The 23,644-nt window shown below is 41.8% G+C and overlaps 1 protein-coding gene across 2 annotated transcripts; it reads right to left on the bottom strand.

Moving 5' to 3' along the window:
- Positions 1 to 7,001: 7,001 nt before the first annotated feature.
- plaub (plasminogen activator, urokinase b) lies at positions 7,002 to 22,955 on the bottom strand. 2 transcript variants are annotated; one of them, XM_028568214.1, is made up of 11 exons: positions 22,646 to 22,955; positions 12,936 to 13,044; positions 12,433 to 12,537; positions 12,198 to 12,351; positions 11,275 to 11,372; positions 11,135 to 11,182; positions 10,235 to 10,442; positions 9,058 to 9,209; positions 8,425 to 8,565; positions 7,431 to 7,579; positions 7,002 to 7,330 (listed from the first exon to the last, which is right to left on the bottom strand). In XM_028568214.1, the coding sequence occupies exons 1-11, from the start codon at positions 22,787 to 22,789 to the stop codon at positions 7,136 to 7,138; spliced, it is 1,503 nt and encodes a 500-aa protein (XP_028424015.1). In that variant the 5' UTR covers positions 22,790 to 22,955; the 3' UTR covers positions 7,002 to 7,135. The 2 variants fall into 2 exon arrangements, with proteins under 2 accessions (XP_028424015.1, XP_028424016.1); XM_028568215.1 differs by lacking the exon at positions 22,646 to 22,955 and adding an exon at positions 13,127 to 13,209.
- Positions 22,956 to 23,644: the final 689 nt, after the last annotated feature.

The raw sequence follows: 23,644 nt of genomic DNA, 5'->3' as shown, positions 1-23,644 counted from the left end.
ATAGTTCCATACAACCATTACTCCTCGCAAGTAAAATAAAAGATCAGCTCAGTACTTTCATTGAATTTGGGTGTTTTATTCAATTTTATAGCATTTGGAGAAAAAAAATTATAAAAGAACTTCAAAAACATGGGGAAACAACAACAACAAAAAACGTAAAAAAAAAAGCGCAGGACAAATGTGACAAAAACTTGGGTAAGAAGTGACATAAAAACGTATAAAAAACTTTGGGGAAAAGCGAAAGAAGTGTCGAAAAGGACAACCACAACGCTGAAAAAAAAGTAAATTTTGATCCAGAAAAATTAAAAGTTGCACGGTCGAAGAACTGAAACCATTTGTTCTCTTTCTTGTGGTCATTATTAGTAGCTCATAGTATCAGTTGCCCAATGGTGTTGTTGTGGTGTCCCAGGTGAGAGACTGGGTGAGGTGTCCCAGGGTGTGTCAGACAGTCAGAAAACATGTCTCACAGTATGAGCAAACTGCTGCTGTTGTTGCTGCCGACCGGCAGACCATACCGAAGCATCCGGTCCCGCCCCAGCAGGCTCAGGGACAGCTTCGCCCCCACAGGCCACAGGACTTTTGAAATCTTTTTTTTTTTTATTGAGCCAAAGATTATTGATTATTGTTATTGTAAGCCCTATTCAAGTCAATGCTCTTTTTTTTTTTTTTTTTTAAAAAATGAAATTAAGACTACAATCATTAATCTGTGTATGAAATATTTGGTACAGAAAAACAGAATTAAAGCAAACAGAGCCAAACTAAAAATAAAACACACACACAAGAGCTCATTGCCCCATGCCTTTCCCATTCCTCAACATGCTACTCTTACTCATCTAACTCGCTCAAGAGATACAGTTCACCGGTTCATATACAGAGGCTTGCCCAAGTATTCATAAACCTTGAACTTTTCCGCAATTTGTCACGTTACAACCACAAACGTAAATGTATCTCATTGGGATTTAATGTGATAGAGCAACACAACGTGGCGCATAATTGTGAAGTGGAAGGAAAATGATACATGGTTTTCAAATTTTTTTTACAAATAAAAAACTGAAAAGTGTGGCGTGCAAAAGTATTCAGCCCCCCTGAGTCAATACTTTGTAGACCCACCTTTCCAGTCCTTCCAGAAAAATGTTGGAGTTTTTTTGTGATTTTTGCGGGCAAAAATCCTTGATTATGCGGAACGTTTTCTTCAAAAATGCGATGGAATATGCGGGATATTTATGCAATTTTAGGCGATGAAATTGCGGGAACTTGCAAAAATTGCGGGAACTTGCAAAAACTGCGGTTTGATGAAAAAGAGGAAAAAAAGTGATTCCCCCAACACCCTATTTTTCACATCGCATAATTAAGTCACTTCATAACGTTCCCATGACAACAGGGGAAAATGGCTGCTCTTGTGTGAAGTAAACGCAACATTTTTCAACTTTCTGCTAAGATATATTATGGGACTTTTTTGCAACGAAAAGAGCATAACGCATAATCAGCCAAAGCCTGCATATTTTGCACGGAAATCGACAATTTATGCGGCAAAAGTGTGGCGTATTTGAAAAATGCGCACCCCACCGCATAAATATGCGGACTTTGGCTGATTATGCGTTGAATTATGCGATCGCATAATCGCGTTTTTTCTGGAGAGACTGCCTTTTGGCGTATGTCCCTACCAGCTTTGCACATCTAGAGACTGACATTTTTGCCCGTTCTTCTCTCCAAAATAGCTTGAGTTCAGTCAGATTGGATGGAAAGCATCTGACCAGCAATTTTTAACTCTTGCCAGAGATTCTCAAATGAAATTTGAAAACCTTCCATTTTCCTTCCACTTCGCAATTATGCGCCGCTTTGTGTTGGTCTATAACATAAAATCCCAATGAAATACATTTACGTTTGTGGTTGTAACGTGACAAAATGTGGAAAAGTTCAAGGGGTATGAATGCTTTTGCCAGCCTCTGTATGTACTCTACAACTTTTACTGTGAATGGTATGACACAAAGGGCTGCCAAGTTTGAATGTATTGTGCTAGTTTGTCCTTCATGACATATCTTATCCTTTCCAGATGTCATGTACTAGTCGGGTCCTGGAAACACATCTTGTTTGGAGGAACCATTGTCCCTTTCCTTGACATTAAAAGTATTTTTTTTGTTGCTGTGATGAGACAATAAAAGAAGGACTTGTTGCTGGAACTTTGAAATCTTGAGCTCTGAGCTCATCGCATGTCACTTTACCTCTAAACCGCCACATATACAGTATTTACTCTCATCATCAGCATATAATGTATATTACATTAATCACTATATTCCGTTTTACATTCATGCTTATTCATTTGCAATAATGTCTACACAATTTCATTTATTATATAATTTATCTTCATTCATATGTTTATATTCTAGCCCTTTATCTTAAGCCGCATTACTTTTATATTGTTCTAGATTGAGATTTAGCTTTTACTTGTGTGTTTCTTTGTCATTTAAAGTAGAATAGAGCAGACAATGTTTTCCATTAAAGCAGTCTGCAACTGTCTGTTAGTGCAATTACACTTCATCTTTCTTTTACAGCATCATAAATGCAACAATTCAGACTATAAAAGTACTATTAGATAATTACAAGCTACGTCATCATCTGTGTGAAGCCTTCAGTAAAATATCATCTTGGGTTATATTCAAATTCAGCTTAATTTATTTATTTCAAGGTACAACTTATTGATTTCTCATGCATGTTTAATAGTTATTTTAATGTGGTCTTTGGTGTCAAACAACATCAAATATACAGAATATAAAAGATGTACAAAATGCAATATAAACATAGAGAATTCAGTAGTTTAAAAAAACAATTGTATGAGGTTAGCTGAAAGGCAAATTGGGAAAAATAAAATTCAGAACATGACAGAAAACAAGCGGATTTCACTAAACAGTGGAGTTGAATCAAAGGTTGGAAGTACGTGTACAGTACATGTATTTACTGTAAACTACTACAGTATGTGTAACAATACAGTTGTGATTACTTTTTGGAAGTGCAATACTAAAGTGCTGGACTACTCTTTGTAGGAAATAAAAGGTAACAATATGAGCTAAAACAAATCCGCAAAAGATTTTGTGAAGAAATTCTACAAAATATGATATAAATATATATAAATAAAACCTAATAAATCCCTGAAAAAGAATATATAATTTCTCTATCAAAATAATAATAATAATACAGAAAATACAAAATAAATAAAGTATACAATACACTCTGTGTATTTAAGTTTCCTTTTATATGGAAATGAATAGAAACCTCTGGCTTCCTGGAATGTGAGGGAAAACTGTCCATCCAAAAATGTAAAACAGCAGCATGCATGTCTGCAAAAGCATTAACAAATGATGCAAAGTAGACCTGAGTTATGTTAAATGAGGTGAAACATGCAACAACACTGATCTGAAGTATCCAAGCTCATCCAATCATCTCGCACGACATTCTGGTGTGGTTTAGCAGCTGCACCACTGCTGACAAAAAGGCGCCGGACAGAGTCAGGAAATCAGCCCAAAACATAATTCACACACAGCTCCCCTCACTCACTGACATATATCACACCAGATGCCTTCACTTCACTCTGCTGCCATCTGAAAGGCATTGCAGATCTTTCCAGGGTCGCACTTCCAGACTTCTGGATAGTTTTTATCCAAGTGCCATAAAACACCTGCACTCATGACCCATATGGACTGCACTGGTCTTCTTTTACCTACTTACCAGTTCTTATAACTTCTTTACTTATTTATTTATTACTGTGTTCATATTGCTTAGGTCTCTTTTTTTATTATGTCTTAAAGGTCCCATGGCATGAAAATTTCACTTTATGAGTTTTTTTTTAACATTAATATGAGTTCCTCCAGCCTGCCTATGGTCCCCCAGTGGCTAGAAATGGTGATAGGTGTAAACCGATTCCTGGGTATCCTGCTCTGCCTTTGAGACAATGAAAGCTCAGATGGACCAATCTGGAAGCTTCCCTTTATGACATCATAAGGGGAAAGGTTACCTCCGCTTTCTCTGCTTTGCCACCACCCACAGCTGCCCAGAGAATTTGGCCTGCCCATGAGGAAATAGAGCTACAACTGTGGCCGAAAGCTGGTCAAGGCCACAACCCCACCCTCCACCTTGCCCCCCCCCTCCTCCTCAATAGCATTTAAAGCTACAGACACATAAATGGTACATCCTAAGGAAAGCTCATTGTGGGAATGGCTCTAGTGGCTGTAATTCTGCACCAAGGCTGAATTTCGGGAAAGAGACTTCAGATACAGTATTAGGGGACCACTAAGGTCTATATAAACGAGACTTCAGATACAGTATTAGGGGACCACTAAGGTCTATATAAAAGAGACTTCAGATACAGTATTAGAGGACCACTAAGGTCTATATAAAAGAGACTTCAGATACAGTATTAGGGGACCACTAAGGTCTATATAAAAGAGACTTCAGATACAGTATTAGGGGACCACTAAGGTCTATATAAAAGAGACTTCAGATACAATATTAGGGTACCACTAAGGTCTATATAAAAGAGACTTCAGATACAGTATTAGGGGACCACTAAGGCCTATATAAAAGAGACTTCAGATACAGTATTGGGGGACCACTAAGGCCTATATAAAAGAGACTTCAGATACAGTATTAGGGGACCACTAAGGTCTATATAAAAGAGACTTCAGATACAATATTAGGGTACCACTAAGGTCTATATAAAAGAGACTTCAGATACAGTATTAGGGGACCACTAAGGTCTATATAAAAGCATCCAAAAAGCAGTATGTCATGGGTCCTTTAATTCATGTTTTACTATGTTGTCTTGTCATACTATATGTGTCACCACCAGGGGAAGTGCAATTGAATTTCGTTGTTATGTGCAATGACAATAAAGGCATTCTAATTGTAATAATAGGCTGGCGATTTTTAACAAATACGATGAAAAGACCAAAACCAACAATGTGTATGTCCGTCTCTCCATACTTTATAACTTCTTTACCCTGTCTGTGGCTCTGAGCTCCAAGCCCATTAGTTCCTACTGAAGATCTCTAGGAACAGGTCACAGAAATATATATAATTTCTCGTTTTTTTAAATAAAGGTTTAGTAACTTCCTTCTGTAGTTTTTATCAAACAAACAGGAGGAAATTGTGCATTTGTTGGGGACTATTTTCAGCTGCGGATTAATCCACATTATACAACAAGTAGACAACCAGATAATCTGATTGGTCAACTAGACATTTAGAACGTACTCAAATCAGCATGACAGCACACACATAGCCATTTGAGCACACCTGGCACATCACTTAAAATATCACTCCACAGTTTCTCCGTCAACATTACAGAGTTGAATTAAAAAACAGTTTGAAAACATTTGTATTCATGTAAGTAACACAGGAACACACAAAAGCTCTCCAACTAGTATATAAAGTGATTCATCGGATTAAACAACTTATTCGTTACAACGCTCTGAAGTTAACTTTCACTGGAAATGTTTGGATCAGCTGTACCGATGGCAATATTTTTTTCCCCCACTATGGCCACGCCAAGACCCGGCCTTCAGTAGCTACTATTGGCCAGGCGTCCATTCTTACGCAAGGTAACGTAACCTGATTTGTTCAGGTCCTATCCCCTGACCAATCGGCTATCCTAACCTAAATCACTCGAGGTCAAATGCCTAACCCCAACCAGTAGTGGGATTCGTAATATTGCGTACCGGTGACGGCGCTATCTTGAAAATAGCTGCTAAATGTGATTTTCGTACAGGAGCTATATCTGTCGATGGGAAAAAAACTAATTTTCAGCAGATATCTCAGTTACAACCAGATTGAGATTGAGCAGTTTTGTGTTTATGTGTGCGCTAGTTTTTCAGTTTGGGAAGTCCCAAACAGTGGTGTAGTAGTTTTTTGTAGTGAGTATTTTGTATGAGTAGTGAGTATGTAATTTTTTCCCTCCCAGCATTAGACTCGCCCGTCCCAGTGCGACGCGTCCCAAAGCGACAACCCCGTAGGTTTTTTTGTAACGTTACCGCGTAAAGCATCAGCCTCATCTGGCTCATTTTCTGTAGTTTCTGTAGGCTAACGTTAACGGCTGCTGAATTGTCTCGAAGCGGCAGTAGCTTCAGGGGCAGGCTTACGAAAACACTGAAAGAGTGTAGTTTACATTTGCTTTCGTTTCATAGATCTACTTTAGTGATCACATTAGTTCATTTCAAATTTGCGCAGAGAATGACCACCAAGCAACTGCGTTGTTGTTCCTAAGCGACTCGCAACACAGACGGGGTGAATTTATGAACATAAGTGTGAAAGTTCTCTCACAAAACAATCATCGTTACGTAACGTTATCCTTGCGTTTTTGTATGTGGGTACACGGAAATCCTTGACCTTTCCTAGTTGGTATACTCTGTATACCTGCGTATCATTTAGACTACACCACTGGTCCCAAGTAACATGTGCTGAATAAATGAAACCCTTTCTCAGCACCTGCTGTGGTTACAGTAAGTGATGTCACTTCCTACCCGTCGGGGAAGCAGTGGGCAGCGGTGAGGTAAGCGCTGAGATCAGACTTCCTCCGCAGCGGAAAACCTTCTCGTTGGATTTGCCGTGCCAAAATATGGCAGGAACCCACGGGTGGGATTCCACAGTGGCAGCTGTTCCACCCACGATCTTCATGTGGGGGGGGAGGGGACAAAGTTCAAAACAGTCAAGGGGGAAAAACATGAAAATGTGACCCAGTTTAGAGCTGCAAAGATCGAAGAATCGATTAGTTGCCAAGTATTAAATCTATCGCCAACTATTTTGATTATCAATTTATCGGTCTGAGTTATTTTATATGAAAAAAAGTTAAAAAAAATTCTCTGATGTCAGCTTGTTAAATGTTAATATTTTCTAGTTTCTTCTCTCTCTCTCTCTCTCTCTCTCTCTCTATATATATATATATATATATATATATATATATATATATATATATATATATATATATATATATATATATATGGATCAAGCTTTAGATACATAGATAATGGTTGTTAGTAGGATTCATTTTTGGTTTTGATCTTTTCATGGGATTTGTTAAAAGTAATATAACATTTTGCAGCTTTATCCTTTAAGAAAACAGCTGCAGTTAGGGTTCACGTTCTCAGCTTCACTTCTGAGGAAACATGGAGCCGGCAGTGATGGACGACAGCCCCGTCTTCTCTTCTATCCATCGGTTATAATTAGTCACTTTGGTGTAAACGCCCGGTTTGTTCTCCTTGGCGCAGCCGTCGCCCCAGCTGATGACTCCGAACAGGAAGAGCCTGCTGCCAACCTGGCACACCAGAGGCCCTCCGGAGTCTCCCTGTGGGAGAGAGAGAGAGAGACCAGAGACCAGCTGCATTAAAGCAAATCAACAAACCGATTCGGGAAGCCCCCAGCGAGTTTGGACTTGTCGTGAATACCTCACAGGCATCCTGGCTCCAGTCGGGTCGACCGGCACAAAACATGTTATCGCTGATCATGTTTCCATAATAGTCCTCGTGTCGACACACATCGTCGGCGAGCAGGTTCACCCGAGCCTCTCGGAGGAACTGAGACTTGTACCACAAACCTGGAGAGAAGAAAAGCTGTTAGAACAGGTTATTATAGTCTGTCAAATACATATAACCAGAGGTAGAAATGATTTACATTCACTTAAAGTGCTCATATTATGCTCATTTCCAGGTTCATAATTGTATTTAGAGGTTATATCAGAATAGGGTTACATGATATAATTTTCAAAAAACACCATATTTTTGTTGTACTGCACATTGCTGCAGCTCCTCTTTTCACCCTGTGTGTTGAGCTCTCTGTTTTAGCTACAGAGTGAGACATCTCACTTCTGTTACATCTTTGTTTGGAGTCGCACATGTACAGTACCTAGGTAAGGACTACTAGCCAGTCAGAAGCAGAGTATGAGGGCCCTGACAGTACCTAGGTAAGGACTACTAGCCAGTCAGAAGCAGAGTATGAGGGTGTGCCATGCTAGCAGCTAGGTGAGCATTATAACGTGTGTTACAAAGTGACCACGTTGGTCTCTGAAATAAAGGCTGGACTACAATAGAGCTGTTTGGAGTAGTTTGTGAACAGTGTTTTCTGTTGGAGATGGTAAGTCCCTTTGGGGGGGACTTTGGGCTTTTTCACTTTGTTAACCTATTACATGCACAAAAATAAGATATATAAAACTATAAAGGAAAAGGAAAAAGCCAAATAGCATAATATGAGCACTTTAAGGAGATAGTTCTGATGTTTTTAAGTAACTAAACCAACCTCTGTGGCAGACAAAAGTTGTCGGAGCACAAATTGTGCAATTGGAAATGTAAAAAAACAAAAGTACAACTGTGAATCAAGGACAATTTCTGTTAAAGTAAATAGACAATACACAGATATTTCGTAGTGTGCAGAGAACATCCTCACCCTGTTGCTCTTTCCCGTAGCCAGCGATCTCACAGCTGACTCCAGGCTGGAGTTTCTGCCAAGGCGGCGGCAGACAGACGCTCCTCACCGATTCGCTCTCCTTGGCACACTTCCCATGTTTGGCCTCCAGCTTCAGCAGAGCTGCAAAATTATCACAGAATTAGAGGTGGTCCAATACTATTTTTTGCTTCCTGATACCGATTCCGATACCTGAACTTACGTATCGGCCTGATACCGAGTACTGATCTGATACCAGTGTGTCATATATTTCATTATGTTTTAACAGCTGTATACTACTATCCCTGTATGGATGTGATATGATTTCTATCTCTGTTGTTCAGCCTGGCTCGGGTTAAACCTTTTTATGAAACAAACACAAACAATGAATGCCAAAGAACTTTGTTTTATTATCCAGTTTGTCAGTCAGTTGTAACGGAAAATAACATACATGAACTACTTTTAAAGTAGATTTTCTTCAGGGCTAAATCACGTGGTATCGGATTGGTGCACAGACTCCAGTACTTCCAGATGCCGATACCAGCGTTTCAGGCGGTATCGGAACATCTCTACAAAGAATTCTGCTTTGCTTACTTCACATCATTTACACCGGAGCATCTGAAGATGTGTTCATACCGATGTCGTTGTTGAAGTCCCCTTCCCTGTTGTTGAAGCCATCATGGAGGATGATTTCCTCCACACTGAAGTTTTGCTCCACAGCGTGGTCAGTCTCGTTCCTCATATTTTTCCCCAGGCTGACGGAGAAGCGTTGGTGTTTGGCGCGTGAGCTGAAACACAAATTCACAAACAAAGTCCAGTCAACCTGCTGTCACTTTCTCTTAGTCTATATCCTCCACGTTCCACTTCCGGGATTGCTCCGTTGCAGACGGAAATTCTGCAGGATTTCACTCATTTAGGCCGAATATCCGTTGCCTTGGGCTTCCTTTGTGCTGGTGTTCTAACCTCCGGTGGATTTGTGAGGACTATGGTTAACTGCTCCTCAGATCTCTGCAGGGTAAATCCAGACAGCTAGCTAGACTATCTGTCCAGTCTGAGTTTTCTGTTGCACGACTAAAACAACTTTTTAACGTACATACGTTCCACCAAAACATGTTCCGTCCAGAGGCTATTTTGCAGAGGCACCGTGGCTCCTTCCCGTGCTTAGCACCGCCCAGACGATTGTGATTGGTTTAAAGAAATGCCAATAAACCAGAGCATGTTTTTCTCCCATCCCGGGAATGCTGTGGGGACTAGACAGTCCTTCCTCCGCAGCGCTGTGGAGGAAGGTCTGGCAATATGAGACAACTTTCTCTTAACTCCTAACAATCAATTTCACAATGATCCCCCCCTAAATGCAGCCCAGCTTGGCACCATCCTATCCCAATTTACCCTCATTTACAGAGGTCTTAAAATATGGAACTCTTTCCCTCCCACTTGACAGAAACTTTCTCTTTATCATGTAAAACATCTGTGAAAAATATTTTACTGTATCAATAGCTTAACGTGTTTCTGTTTATTTTTAATGATTATTTTTCCTTTTCTAGCTTTCTTCACACTTTATTTTCTCTGCTCGTTTGATTGTTCCTTTCTTCTGTCATTCTTCATAAACTGTATGTTTTTTTTTTTTTTTTTTTCTCTTCATGTTATGCATTGATGAATAATTGTAGGGAACCCAACATGCCCCTTGAGGATTTTCTGGGTTTCCTTTGCATGTCCTTTTTCTTATTTGTCTCTTAAATGTATAACGGTTGTTGTGTTAAATAAATGAAACCCTTTCTGAGCACCTGCTGTGGTTACAGTAAGTGATTCCTACCCGTCGGGGAAGCAGTGGGCAGCGGTGAGGACCCAGCAGGCTGAGATCAGACTTCCTCCGCAGCGGAAAACCTTCTCGTTGGATTTACCGTGCCAAAATATGGCAGCAACCCAAGGGTGGGATTCCACAGTGGCAGCTGTTCCACCCACGATCTTCATCTGTTTTCTCCTGGAGCGCTGGCCACATGTCGACTCTGCAGCTGGGGCGGCTGGGGGGACATGAAAATGTGACACAGTTTAAGAATCAAAGCTTTAGATACACAGATAGCACTTGTTAGTAGGAGTAATTTGGGGTTTTGATCTTTTTATGGGATTTGATAAGAGAAATATAAAATATTGCAGCTTTATCCTTTAAGGCCACCAAGAAAATGAGAAAACAGCTGCAGTTATGGTTAATCTGAGTCATTTTTTATGAAGAAAAGTAAAACTTCTCTGATGCCAGCTTGTTAAATGTGAATATTGTTCTAGTTCCTTCTCTCCTCTGTGACAGTAAACTGAATATCTTTGAGTTGTGGTCAAAACAACACTTTTATTTCTTCTTTTTAGTGTTTATCAACCATCTCCAGATTGCTTTATTTGTTCATAGTGCCTTTCTTTTCATAACATATTTGCATACAATCATCAATTTCATCCTTATTCCACACGTGGCTCTTGTCTCCTTAAAGGTTAACTACCGTTTTTTCAACCTGGACCCTATTTTCCTATGTGTTTGTGTCTAAGTGACTGATGGGAACAACAATCTTTGACATTGGTCAACAAAAGACAACTAAAGACATTACACACTGGACCTTTAAGCTTCCTCTTTCCTTACTTCCCAACTTTTTAAATGTGTAAATAAATTAACGAAGTGAATAAACAAAACAAAATAAATCCAGTGAGTTCAGTAAGGCAGAGAAGTTACCTGGCTGTGGCTCAGGGGGTGCAGGTGAGGGTGATGGCAGCGCTGGAACTACACGAGCAAAAGTGTTAGGCACTGATGAAAAACGCAGCTCGGCTGAGTTTTTATTAGAAGACTTAAAAAAAGAGTGAAAATGCACTTACACGACTCCAAGCCACAACGAGGAATAGCACAATACTCCCACACCAGCTGCTGGTTCTTCCACACATAACACCACGGACGCCGTTTGTAGTTAGGATTTCTGAAAAACACATCAAATCCATAAAACTACAAAACATGTGACATTCAAGATGTGAATTCTGTCCTCCAGCACAGCACTGGATTTGAAGAGAAACAATAAGCAGGAGGCTGGAATCTGCTTCTTAATATGAGCCATGGAGTCCTACACGAACACATCTGAATTTGCCAAATTTGGAACAGTTTCCAAACATAAACTTTAATTGTTGCACATTTTCTAATTAATATAATGTTAAGAGAAATAAATAGGATATGAACCCACATTATTTTTTTGGGCTGTTTACATTCATATTTACAGCCAAAACAGTCTCCTAAGCCCCTCCCCACACAAGGGAGAATGAATGTGTGTGCATGAGCAGTGATTGACACGCAGTTAGACACCCCCCTGGCCCTGATTGGTGCATCTGAACAGGGAGCGGTGGATTTTTGCAAATCACACTACAGGCTGTAGGTGGAGCCAGAGGAGTTGGATTTATTTAAATGACCTGCTTCATGTAGTTCTACTGGAACATAGGGTCAGTTTCAGTAAATATGACAGAAAGGTAGTTTTATGAGGCTTACCTACTGCACCTTTAACATTGTCGATTAATCTGTTATTATTTATTTAATGGATTAATGGATTAGTTGTTTGGTCTCTAAAATGTCAGAAAATTGTGAAAACTATGGATCAGATGACGTCGTCAAATGTCTTGTTTTGTCCACAACTCAAAGATATTCAGTTTACTGTCAGAGGAGAGAAGACACTAGAACAATATTCACATTTAACAAGCTCAGCTCAGAGACTTTTGACTCTTTTTTTTCATAAAAAAAATAGCTCATGGTAGCGTACCTGCAGTAGTTGTGTCTCCCTGAAAGGACATCAGAAGACATGAACCGCTCCCTGGTGTCCAAATCCCACTCCTCACATGTTCGTCCACTCTCTGACTTTGACTCTGTACCTCTGTAGTACCGTCCCGTGCTCCGGTAGCAGTGAGATCCTTTCACTGGAGGAACAGCAGACGCATTTGAATAAAAAATGTGAAAAAAAGACGAATGCAATTTGGTTTGTTTGTTGGGTCTCTTACCTGTTTCACAGTGTCTCCCCTCGAAACCATCAGCACACAAACAGAACATGTGTTCACCAGAAGACAAGGATGGGACGGAGCGGCCTCCGTTACCACAGATCCCTCCTGTACAACCAAGGGTGTAACTTTAGTTTCAACATGGGGGGTTGATATCTCCAACTATCTAGGGAGGTCCCGTGACATGTATGGATGTATTTACAAAGAAGTGACAAAAAAGTCAAAAGGCGACACATTTCGAAAAAAGCTACAAAAACGTAGAAAAAAATTGTTTAAAAAAACCTTCGAAAAAGGAGACAAAAACTCCAAAAGAATTGCCAAAAAATACTCAGAATAAGTGACAAAAACGTCAAAAAATGTCCAAAAAAAAACAATGAAAAAGGCAACAAAAACGTTAAAAAGAAGAAAGAAAAAGCCCAGTCTGTAAAGTGTACAACCAATGGAATGATACACTTCAATACAGCCTCGTGTTCATGCACAGGACAGATGAATATAGAGTCTCTCACCTGAACTTTCAAAGGAGGAGGAGTACGAAGACGAAGAGGACGAGGACGAAGAGGAGTGGTAGAAAGAGAGAGCGGGGAATCTCTGCCTTCTTTTCTCTTTCAATAAACCCTAAAAGGACAACAAAAATCTGATAAGTTCTCCTGAAAACAAATGCAACATTTCAATAAAAGTCAAATACAAATGTCCGTACTGCTTCGGTTGTTGTCAGAGCTGCCAGGGTGCAAATTAAAACGCTAATGTTTTTCATCGTTATCATCATTGCATCGGTGTACAGGCTCAAGTCCAAACAGAGTGAGTGTTCCTGCAGAGAGCTGTATGGGATCCCCCCTCTGGGGTTTCTCTGTTTTCTCTGCAGTGAGCAGGGAGGAGGGAGAGGCCTGATTGGCTGGGGAGCTCTTCGACAGGCTGGCCCACTTCATTGGGTGTGAAGAAATAGCTGCTTGCTGGGCGAGGTGGATGACTAAGTGCTGTTGATGGACTTCAGTAAGAATAACAATAACTCCGGTATGTTATGGAGCCTACTTGGTGTCAGATCGGACATGCAGCTGTTTAATACGGTGGATTTATCCGATTGTGGATTCAAACGAATCTGAGGCAAAGTTCTTTATTTGTCGTGTGCACAACAATAATAGAAGTAGACGTTGGCCCCCGGCACCTCCAACAACTCATTAATGTCGGGCTCTTTTCACTTTACATTCATACTTAGGTACATTTCAGTTACTTGAAATTTCCTGAGGTCTTTCCATCATCATTTTACTTGATACGTGTACTCCACTTCATCTCAGAGGAATATATTCTACTTTTTACTCCACTACTTTTGACAGCTTAATTACTTTAGTGTTCCTTTATGTGTTGAGAAAAGTCTCCTACTTCTTAAAGTGCTCATATTATGCTCATTTTCAGGTTCGTAAATGTAATTAGAGGTTGTACCAGAATAGGTTTACATGATTTCATTTTCAAAAACCACCATATTTGTGTTGTACTGCACATTGCTGCAGCTCCTCTTTTCACCCTGTGTGTTGAGCTCTCTGTTTTAGCTACAGAGTGAGACATCTCACTTCTGTTCCATCTTTGTTGGGAGTCACACATGTGCAGTACCTAGGTAAGGACTACTAGCCAGTCAGAAGCAGAGTAAGAGGGCGTGCCCTGACAGTACCTAGGTAAGGACTACTAGCCAGTCAGAAGCAGAGTAAGAGGGCGTGCCCTGACAGTACCTAGGTAAGGACTACTAGCCAGTCAGAAGCAGAGTATGAGGGCGTGCCCTGACAGTACCTAGGTAAGGACTACTAGCCAGTCAGAAGCAGAGTATGAGGGCGTGCCCTGACAGTACCTAGGTAAGGACTACTAGCCAGTCAGAAGCAGAGTATGAGGGTGTGCCCTGACAGTACCTAGGTACGGACTACTAGCTAGTCAGAAGCAGAGTATGAGGGTGCGCCACGCTAGCAGCTAGGCGAGCATTATAACATGTTTTACAGAGTGACTCCGGTGGATTTGTGAGGACTATGGTTAACTCCTCCTCAGATCTCTGCAGGGTAAATCCAGACAGCTAGCTAGACTATCGGACAATCGTGCTCGGGCATGGTTTAAAGGCAACTAGGCCAAGTGAGAGCACGCCCTAACAAACCTGAATCACACTATAGGTCACTATAACCTTTTGGGTCACTATAACCTTTTTTTTTTAAAAGGTCAGACTCAAAGTCAGAAATTATACTGTAAAGGTCTCCCCTTCCCTCTTTTTAATTTTAAAAGTACAATCCAGTATGTCAGATGACTAGATCACACAGTTTGAATATCTATTGATTAGACATTACAGGAAATGTCATATATTCCCTTATTGCAGCGTTATTGGTTTCTTTTCTGTTTCCTCCATCTCAGACCTACTGTATGTATGTTGTCATTTCTCATAATATAATAAAGGTTTATCATTCACAATCACTTCCCTTTCATTTACAAACAACTAGGGCTGCATCTAAGAATAATTTTCATAGTCGATTGATCTGTCAATTATTTCCTGGATGAATGGTCTCTACAATGTCAGAAAATGATAAAAACAAAATGTGGATCAGTGTTTCCCCAAAGCCCAAGATGATGTCCTCAAATGTCTTGTTTTGTCCACAACTCAAAGATATTCAGTTTACTGTCACAGAGGAGAGAAGACACTACATAACATATTCACATTTAACAAGCTGACATCAGAGAATCTTTGCTTTTTTTGCATAAATAAATGACTCAAACCAATTAATCGATTATCAAAATGTGGCAATTAATTTAATAGTTGACAACTAGATGATTAATCTTACAAACACATTTACACAAAGAATCGTTCACAACAGACTGAAAAGAACTATTTCTCTCCTGTATGGGCTCTCATGTGTGACTTAAAATATGCCTTCTTGGTAAATCTCTTCCCACAAACATCACAACCAAATGATTTCTCTCCTGTATGGGCTCTCATGTGTGACTTCATATTTGCCTTCATTGTAAATTTCTTTCCACAAACATCACAAACAAACGGTTTCTCTCCTGTGTGGATTCTGATGTGTGTCTTAAGATGTGCTAACTGTTTAAATCTTTCCCCACAAATATCACAACCAAACGGTTTCTCTCCTGTGTGGATTCTCATGTGTGACTTAAGATGTGCTAACTGTTTACATCCTTTACCACAAACATCACAAACAAACGGTTTCTCTCCTGTGTGGACTCTCATGTGTATCTTCAAATATCCCTTCTCTGTAAATTTCTTCCCACAAATATCACAACCAAACGGTTTTTCTCCTGTGTGGATTCTCATGTGTGACTTAAGATGTGCTAACTGGTTACATCCTTTCCCACAAACATCACAAACAAACGGTTTCTCTCCTGTGTGGACTCTCATGTGTATCTTAATAGTTGACCGCTGGTTAAATCTTTTCCCACAGACATCACAACCTGATAGTTTCTCTCCTGCGTGGACTCTGGTCTGCGAATCCACCTTTTGCTTCGCTCTCAAACATTTCTTAGGAACCAAATATCTGGAAGACCTCTTTCCAAAAGGACATGTCATGTGTCTCTGAAGCCATTCCTTGTAGTAATATCTTCTACTACACTTAAAGAAGCCAAAGGATTTTTTGCCAGCATTACATCCCTTATCACTTAAAGGGACTTCCTTAGATTTCAGAGCATTTGTAGCCGGCTCAGGTGCCCTGGTCTCCATCCAATCACTGTCTTCGGTTTCGGATCCAGAATCTGACAAAGGTTTTTGCCAATCATCATCACTGTCTTCGGTTTCAGATCCAGAATCTGACAAAGGTTTTTGCCAATCATCATAACTGAGTTCAGTGTCAGAGGAGTCTGAAGCCCTTTCATCGTCAATATTTGGTTGTGATTCAGTATCTGGTTCTGGGTTCCTAGCAGGTTCTGATCCTCCACGGTCCTCTCCATTGGTTTCTGTTTTTATCTGCGTAGCCGAGCAGCCGGCTGGAGGTTCTGCCTCTCTGTTGTCCTGCGTTGGGCTTTGATGGAGCTGCGAAGACCGATCTTCATCTTCAATCTTCACAGGAACAAGAGTGAAAGGGAAGCGGGTGATGTTGGCCTCCTCCAGCCCATTGAGCTGCTCTCCCTCTGGACCGATCCAGACTTTCTCCTGCTCCTCTTTTATGTGGAGGGGGTCTGTGTCCTCCTGGTCCAGGCCGGGGCTCCACTCAGGGGGGAAATCGCCTTTAATCACCAACAGCTGCTGGACATCTGCAGGGAGCACATTATGGACAACTGTGACTTCAGACTGGTATCTCTGGTAACATTACTGTATGTATGAGATCAGGGATGATTCCTGATCTGCAGTCTTCATTTCATCTTATATTCTGCAAAAAGGAAATGTTGGTTCCCAATTCTGAGGAAGCTAGAAACATTTTAGTGTTAAAATCTGAATGAGGGGCGACCTCTAGCTTACCCAGTAAGAGCGTGCGCCCCATGTAGGCTGAGTCCTTTGCAGCGGCCCAGGTTCGAGTCCGACCTGTGGCCCTTATCACCCCCCATCTCTCTACCACCTTTCCTGTATATCCACTGTCACTATTTAATAAAGGGAAAAAGCCCCCAAAAATAATCTTAAAAAAACCAAAATCTGAATAAATAACAACCAGCGACAGACGGGCAATCTGGAATTTGGGCAAATGCCAAAAGGGCATACAATTTCAGTTTTCAGTTCTCGGACATGGTAACACCAATAAGACTAGCCTAAATTAACATGAACACTAACCACCTTCACAACACTAAAACCCAGATAAGATAAATACACAGCCAAAGCATTAACAGAACATCATTAAAACACTAAAACTAAGACAGTGAAACATAGTCCCATGATCCTTTGCACTGCTTCAGTGAAAGAGATCCTTATTATGATGAACCTTAGGGCTTTTTCACAAAACCTAGATAGCGGATTTAGCCGGGATTTCCAAGCTATCCTGGCTAAATTTAGCCTTAACTCGGTTTCACGAAAAGAGAAGGCACCTAAGATACCATGGAGATGTATTCTGTGCAGCTAGCCTGGTCCTAATGAACCTGGACTCTGACGATGTGATTGACAAGGCTGCTGGAAAAACGCTAACTCCTTCGTAGCTTCTTAACTAACTTAGGCCTACATGATGGTAAGAACATTTATTTATTTGTAATATACTGTTTACTGTGGCCATGCATTGCTCTTTCCATGTTTTATATTATGTACTGTGCTTTAAAGTGGACATATTATTCTTTTCCGTATTTTCTGTCATATCTACAATGTTATAATGTTGGATTTTCATGTTGAACGTGGCCTAAACTTCAGATAATTAGGTAAACCTATTGTAGAGAACCCCCCTGTGAGCTAAAACATTCAGATTTCCAACTGTTTTTCTCCTTTCGGCTAAGTGTTACACAACTCTAAGCCGGCCTTCTACGATTGGTCGTCTGCTTCAGGTAGGCGGGACTGGAGGGTTTGTTTTTTAAACTACTGCGGTGTTAATATGATTGCAAAATATGTCATCTTGGCTGACAGGGTTGTTAAATTCTCTCCAATTCTTGGTCCCATTACTCCTTAAATGTTCGGGACTGGAGGGTTTGTTTTTTTAAGCTACTGCGGTGGTAAAACTGTTGCATGTACCTACATGCTAAAGGCAGTAAAATATGTCATCTTGGCTGACAGTGTCGTTAAATTCTCTCCATTTCTGGGTCACATTACTCCTTAAATGTTTATGTATTTTGTTTAAAAGCCTTTATATGCGATTTTTGATGATAGAAAGTGCTGCTTCGTTCCACTACAATCTCACGTTAGCATACTGCTAACCATTAAGTAGCTGCATGCTAACATGACGTAGCTGTAATCTTGGCGGCCAATGCTGGTCATTTCTCCCCAAATTCCGGTCACTTTACTGCCGGGACATGTCCAGTTGTGTAGTATTTGGTTTAGAAACCTTTATAGGTGATTTTTCACGCTGCCAAGTCCTGCTACATACTCCGTTGCAGTAGCTCCAGTTTAAACTAGTGAAACAAAACTGGAGCACAGCGGAGATTCCAGGAAACACGCTGGCCAATCAGAGCCGACTGGGCTTTTTCAGGAGGAGGGCTTAAAGAGACAGGCCCTCCTACACAGCGTCTCATACAGAGGGTGAATATAGGCATTATATGGGCATTACAGAACAATAACGTTTTTTTTTTTTTAACATTAAAGCACATAAACTGTTCTATTTAGTGCAAACACAAATACAAGTATTATCCTTAAAATGCTGTATAATAGTTGCCCTTTAACGCTGAGCCTTTGTATTTGTGCTGAATGTGCCTTTAGTGGATCATGTCAGGTCGTAGCAGCTAGCCATCTGCCGACGTTCTCAGATGTTAAATTGTTGTCGGCATATGTCACCATGCTGCTTTTATCCCAATCCTTCACTGATAACTGTGGATATTTATTTCTGAACTTTAGTTTTTATTGTAGCATATATATATATATATATATATACTTAGCAATGAAAACTGAGTCTAAGGGCCCTATTTGAACGATCTGAAACGCAAGTATCAAATGTGAAATGCAAGCAGCTTTGTGGGCGGATCTCGGCCGCTGTTGCTATGATACCGGCGGGATAAATGAGTCTTGCGCCCGATGCCAATCTAAAATGGGTTGGTCTGAAGTAGCTAGGTGTGGTTTGGGCGTAACGTGAAAATAACCAATCAGAGCGTCATCTCACATTCCCTTTAAGAGCAGGCGGTGGATTTGCCTGGCGCACGCCAGCGGGAGCTGTCCGGGATGCGGCAAAGTAATAAATGCCCGTCTTGGCCGGGTGGCGATGTTGCTGCTCCTCTCGGGCGCATCACCTCAAGTCTGGAGAGGATTGCTGCAGCCATGGAGCGTGGGCCTCCAAACGCACCACCTGCTCCTGTTGTGCCCCTTCCTCCTCCCCCATTCCATCTCCGTCCACCCGCTCCACCAGGAGCACATCGCGCATTACTCCCGGACCCTCCAAGTGTCCAATCCCACCGTAGTTCAACATCACGTCTCCTTAAGTCCTCTAATATTTCCTCATTTATGTCATCAACACATCCATGATTCACGGAAATGTTGTGTAAAACACAACAAGCCACAAAGAACGCTGCGACTTTTTGAGGACTGTACTGTAAAGTGCCTCCTCCATCCATCCATCTTCGTCCGCTTATCCGGTGTCGGGTCGCGGGGGGAGCAGCTCCAGCAGGGGACCCCAAACTTCCCTTTCCCGAGCAACATTAACCAGCTCCGACTGGGGGATCCCGAGGCGTTCCCAGGCCAGGTTGGAGATATAATCCCTCCACCTAGTCCTGGGTCTTCCCCGAGGCCTCCTCCCAGCTGGACGTGCCTGGAACACCTCCCTAGGGAGGCGCCCAGGGGGCATCCTTACCAGATGCCCGAACCACCTCAACTGGCTCCTTTCGACGCAAAGAGCAGCGGCTCTCTCCGAGCTCCTCACGGATGACTGAGCTTCTCACCCTATCTCTAAGGGAGACGCCAGCCACCCTCCTGAGGAAACCCATTTCAGCCGCTTGTACCCTGGATCTTGTTCTTTCGGTCATGACCCAGCCTTCATGACCATAGGTGAGGGTAGGAACGAAAACTGACCGGTAGATCGAGAGCTTTGCCTTCTGGCTAAGCTCTCTTTTAAATCTAGCACGGTGCGATAGATTGAATGCAATACCGCACCCGCTGCGCCCGATTCTCCGACCAATCTCCCGCTCCATTGTCCCCTCACTCGAACAACACAACCCCAAGGTACTTGAACTCCTTCACTTGGGGTAAGGACTCATTCCCTACCTGGAGAAGGCATTCCATCGGTTTCCTGCTGAGAACCATGGCCTCAGATTTAGAGGTGCTGATCCTCATCCCAACCGCTTCACACTCGGTTGCGAACCGATCCAGTGAGTGCTGAAGGTCGCAGGCCGATGATGCCATCAGGACCACATCATCTGCAAAGAGCAGCGATGAGATCCCCAGCCCACCAAACTGCAACCCCTCCCCACCCCGACTACGCCTCGATATCCTGTCCATAAATACTACAAACAGGATTGGTGACAAAGCGCAGCCCTGGCGGAGGCCAACCCTCACCTGAAAAGAGTCCGACTTACTACCGAGAACCCGGACACAGCTCTCGCTTTGGTTGTACAGAGATTGGATGGCCCTGAGAAGAGACCCCCCTCACCCCATACTCCCGCAGCACCTCCCACAGTATCTCCCGGGGGACCCGGTCATACGCCTTCTCCAAATCCACAAAACACATGTAGACCGGTTGGGCATACTCCCAGGCTCCCTCCAGGATCCTTGCGAGTGAAAGAGCTGGTCCGTTGTTCCACGACCAGGACGGAATCCGCATTGTTCCTCCTCAACCCGAGGTTCGACTATTGGCGAACCCTCCTTTCCAGCACCTTGGAGTAGACTTTACCAGGGAGGCTGAGAAGTGTGATACCCCTATAATTGGCACACACCCTCTGGTCCCCCTTTTTAAAAGGGGAACCACCACCCCAGTCTGCCACTCCTTTGGCACCGTCCCAGACTTCCACGCAATGTTGAAAAGGCGTGTCAACCAGGACAGCCCCTCCACACCCAGAGCCTTGAGCATTTCTGGACGGATCTCATCAATCCCGGGGCTTTGCCACTGTGTAGTTGTTTGACTACATCAGTGACTTCCGCCTGGGAAATCGACGACAATCCCCATTATCCTCCAGCTCTGCCTCTAACATAGAGGGCGTATTAGTCGGATTCAGGAGTTCCTCAAAGTGCTCCTTCCACCGCCCTATTACCTCCTCAGTTGAGGTCAACAGTGTCCCATCCTTACTGTACACAGCTTGGATGGTTCCCCGCTTCCCCCTCCTGAGGTGGCGAACAGTTTTCCAGAAGCACTTTGGTGCCGACCGAAAGTCCTTCTCCATGTCTTCTCCAAACTTCTCCCACACCCGCTGCTTTGCCTCTTTCACGGCAGAGGCTGCAGCCCTTCGGGCCCTTCGGTACCCTGCAACTGCCTCCGGAGTCCTCCGGGATAACATATCCCGGAAAGACTCCTTCTTCAGTCGGACGGCTTCCCTGACCACCGTTGTCCACCACGGTGTTCGTGGGTTACCTCCTGATCTATCCAAACACCTAAAGTGCATTTTCAGTCATATTTTTCTTTTTCACGCTACATTACGGCCAAGCATGCGCCCCTAAAAATAGCATCTGAATAACGTGCTACTGACTTTAGACTAGCGCCACTGACTTTAGACCAGCACCACTGACTTTAGACTAGCACCACTGACTTTAGACCAGGTTTTTCCGGGTCAGTGGCAGAATTGTTTTCTGAAACTACAAAATAGCACCAGGGAACGTTTGTGCCGGAACACGCCTCCTCTTTTCGCTGAACCGCCCCCGGGAGCGCAAATTCATTCCCTAATTTACCGACGTGCGTCTGTGGAGGGAAAAGTCCGCTGTGCGTCGGGTGCAAAATAGGAATGATACATGCATTGGTGTACAAAGGCAATTGCGCTGAGTGCAAGATAGGGCCCTAAAGCAGCCTGGCCTCTATCACACAGCCACTATTGCTGCTGTTGCTAGGTTACAACCCTGTCATCCTCTCAGTAAGCCAAGCTAAGCTAAACTAAGATAGGATAAACTAGGATAAATATTATTGCATTTTCCATTGGAAATCAGAGTACTGTCACTTGTTTTTTTTTAAACTAGCAGACTGAGCCTAATATAAAATGTGTTTTGTATTCAGATATACAGTTCGTTTAAAATGAAAACAATGTAATAATGAATGTGATTATTTATGTGATGTTTTCTTTAGAAGAATTACATGATGTTGTTCTATCCTATCCAATAGTTCCTGTATTTCTATGCAGATTTTCAATGCTGTACTCTGATAAATGTCATAAAGGGGCAGTTCAGCTATAGAGACCCAACCCGTTTTCGTACCAGGCTGTAAATATTGATTTCTGCTGTAAGATAGCATCCAATGTTAAGTTTCACAACTTTACAAAAGAAAACCTATCGCTAACGCACAAAAAAAGGAAAAAATGTCTCACTAAAATCACATTTAGATCAAATGTTGGCTATAGGCTAGCTAGCTACATTTTGAACTGAACTCAGTTCTCTGTCATGGTATCACCAACAAGAGTAGCCTAAATAAACATGAACACTAACCAACTTCCCAAAAAAGCCCTGTGAAGTTAATACGACTGAGAAGAATAACATTGCCAATGTACAAACCTGATCTGTGTAGCTGAAATTTAGGGTTGAAAACATCGTCCAGTAGTTTGTGTCATTGTTCAGCTTCTTTAAAACGAGAAAGTTGCTCCTCGTAGTCTGCTCTAGTTTTCTCAAACAGCCCAAAAATCTCCTCAGCAGCCGCATCGAGTCTCTGTTTCACCCCCAGTCTCAGCCCCTCCAGTTCAGACATGGAGCCAAACACAATCCAGAAACCTCTTTATCCAGGAAAATATGCTTTAAAATGTCTTCATCAGTAAAAACTGAAACAAAAACAATTAGGTCTCTTTAACAATAATTGCTGCTGTTGCTAGGTTACGACCCTGTCCTTCCATTCTAATGCTTTGAATGCAACTTTAAGTGTAAACAGAGGATTTCTACCATAGATGTGAAACAATTGTTGTATAAGAGACCCAACCCATTGACTTATGTCCACTGTAGTGGACATTTGAGTTTCATTCCTCTCGGAATCTTTTGTGCAAGTCTCTTAATTCCTGCTGTACTGTACAGAGGACATCCTGGGCTTTTCAGTGATGTGTTATTTGATTGGCTGGGAGGCCGGGAACCGCCTCTATCTTTCAATCCAAAATGGACGGCATAGGAACAAGCACATTTTATGGAAAGATAAGAGATGAGTCAAATATTTGTCTATGGTTTTGTTACTATGATAATTATATATTTTCTTGTTCATTAAGGTGTTAGGAATCATATATTGAGTTCTGATAGCAACTACATTATGTATCTTTTGAAAGATTTGCCATTTTATGAATGTCAATTATAGTGGACATCAGGACTATCTTCATGTAAATAATGACTCCACATCTACCAAATGTGTCCGTTTTCATGCTCAAATTATTGTTGTACACTACAGTGGACATGCTGTAAATAAATAAAAATCTTATTTGTAGGATGTTTTTTTTTAACCTTATAAAGGTATAGAATCACAAAAAAATATTATTAGGAAAAAACTTATTTTCCTTGGTTCTCAGGAGGATATACAGT

This window comes from Perca flavescens, chromosome 21 (genome assembly GCF_004354835.1).
Source record: "Perca flavescens isolate YP-PL-M2 chromosome 21, PFLA_1.0, whole genome shotgun sequence".
Lineage (NCBI taxonomy): Eukaryota > Metazoa > Chordata > Actinopteri > Perciformes > Percidae > Perca > Perca flavescens.
This window is presented reverse-complemented; position numbering and strand designations above follow the sequence as displayed.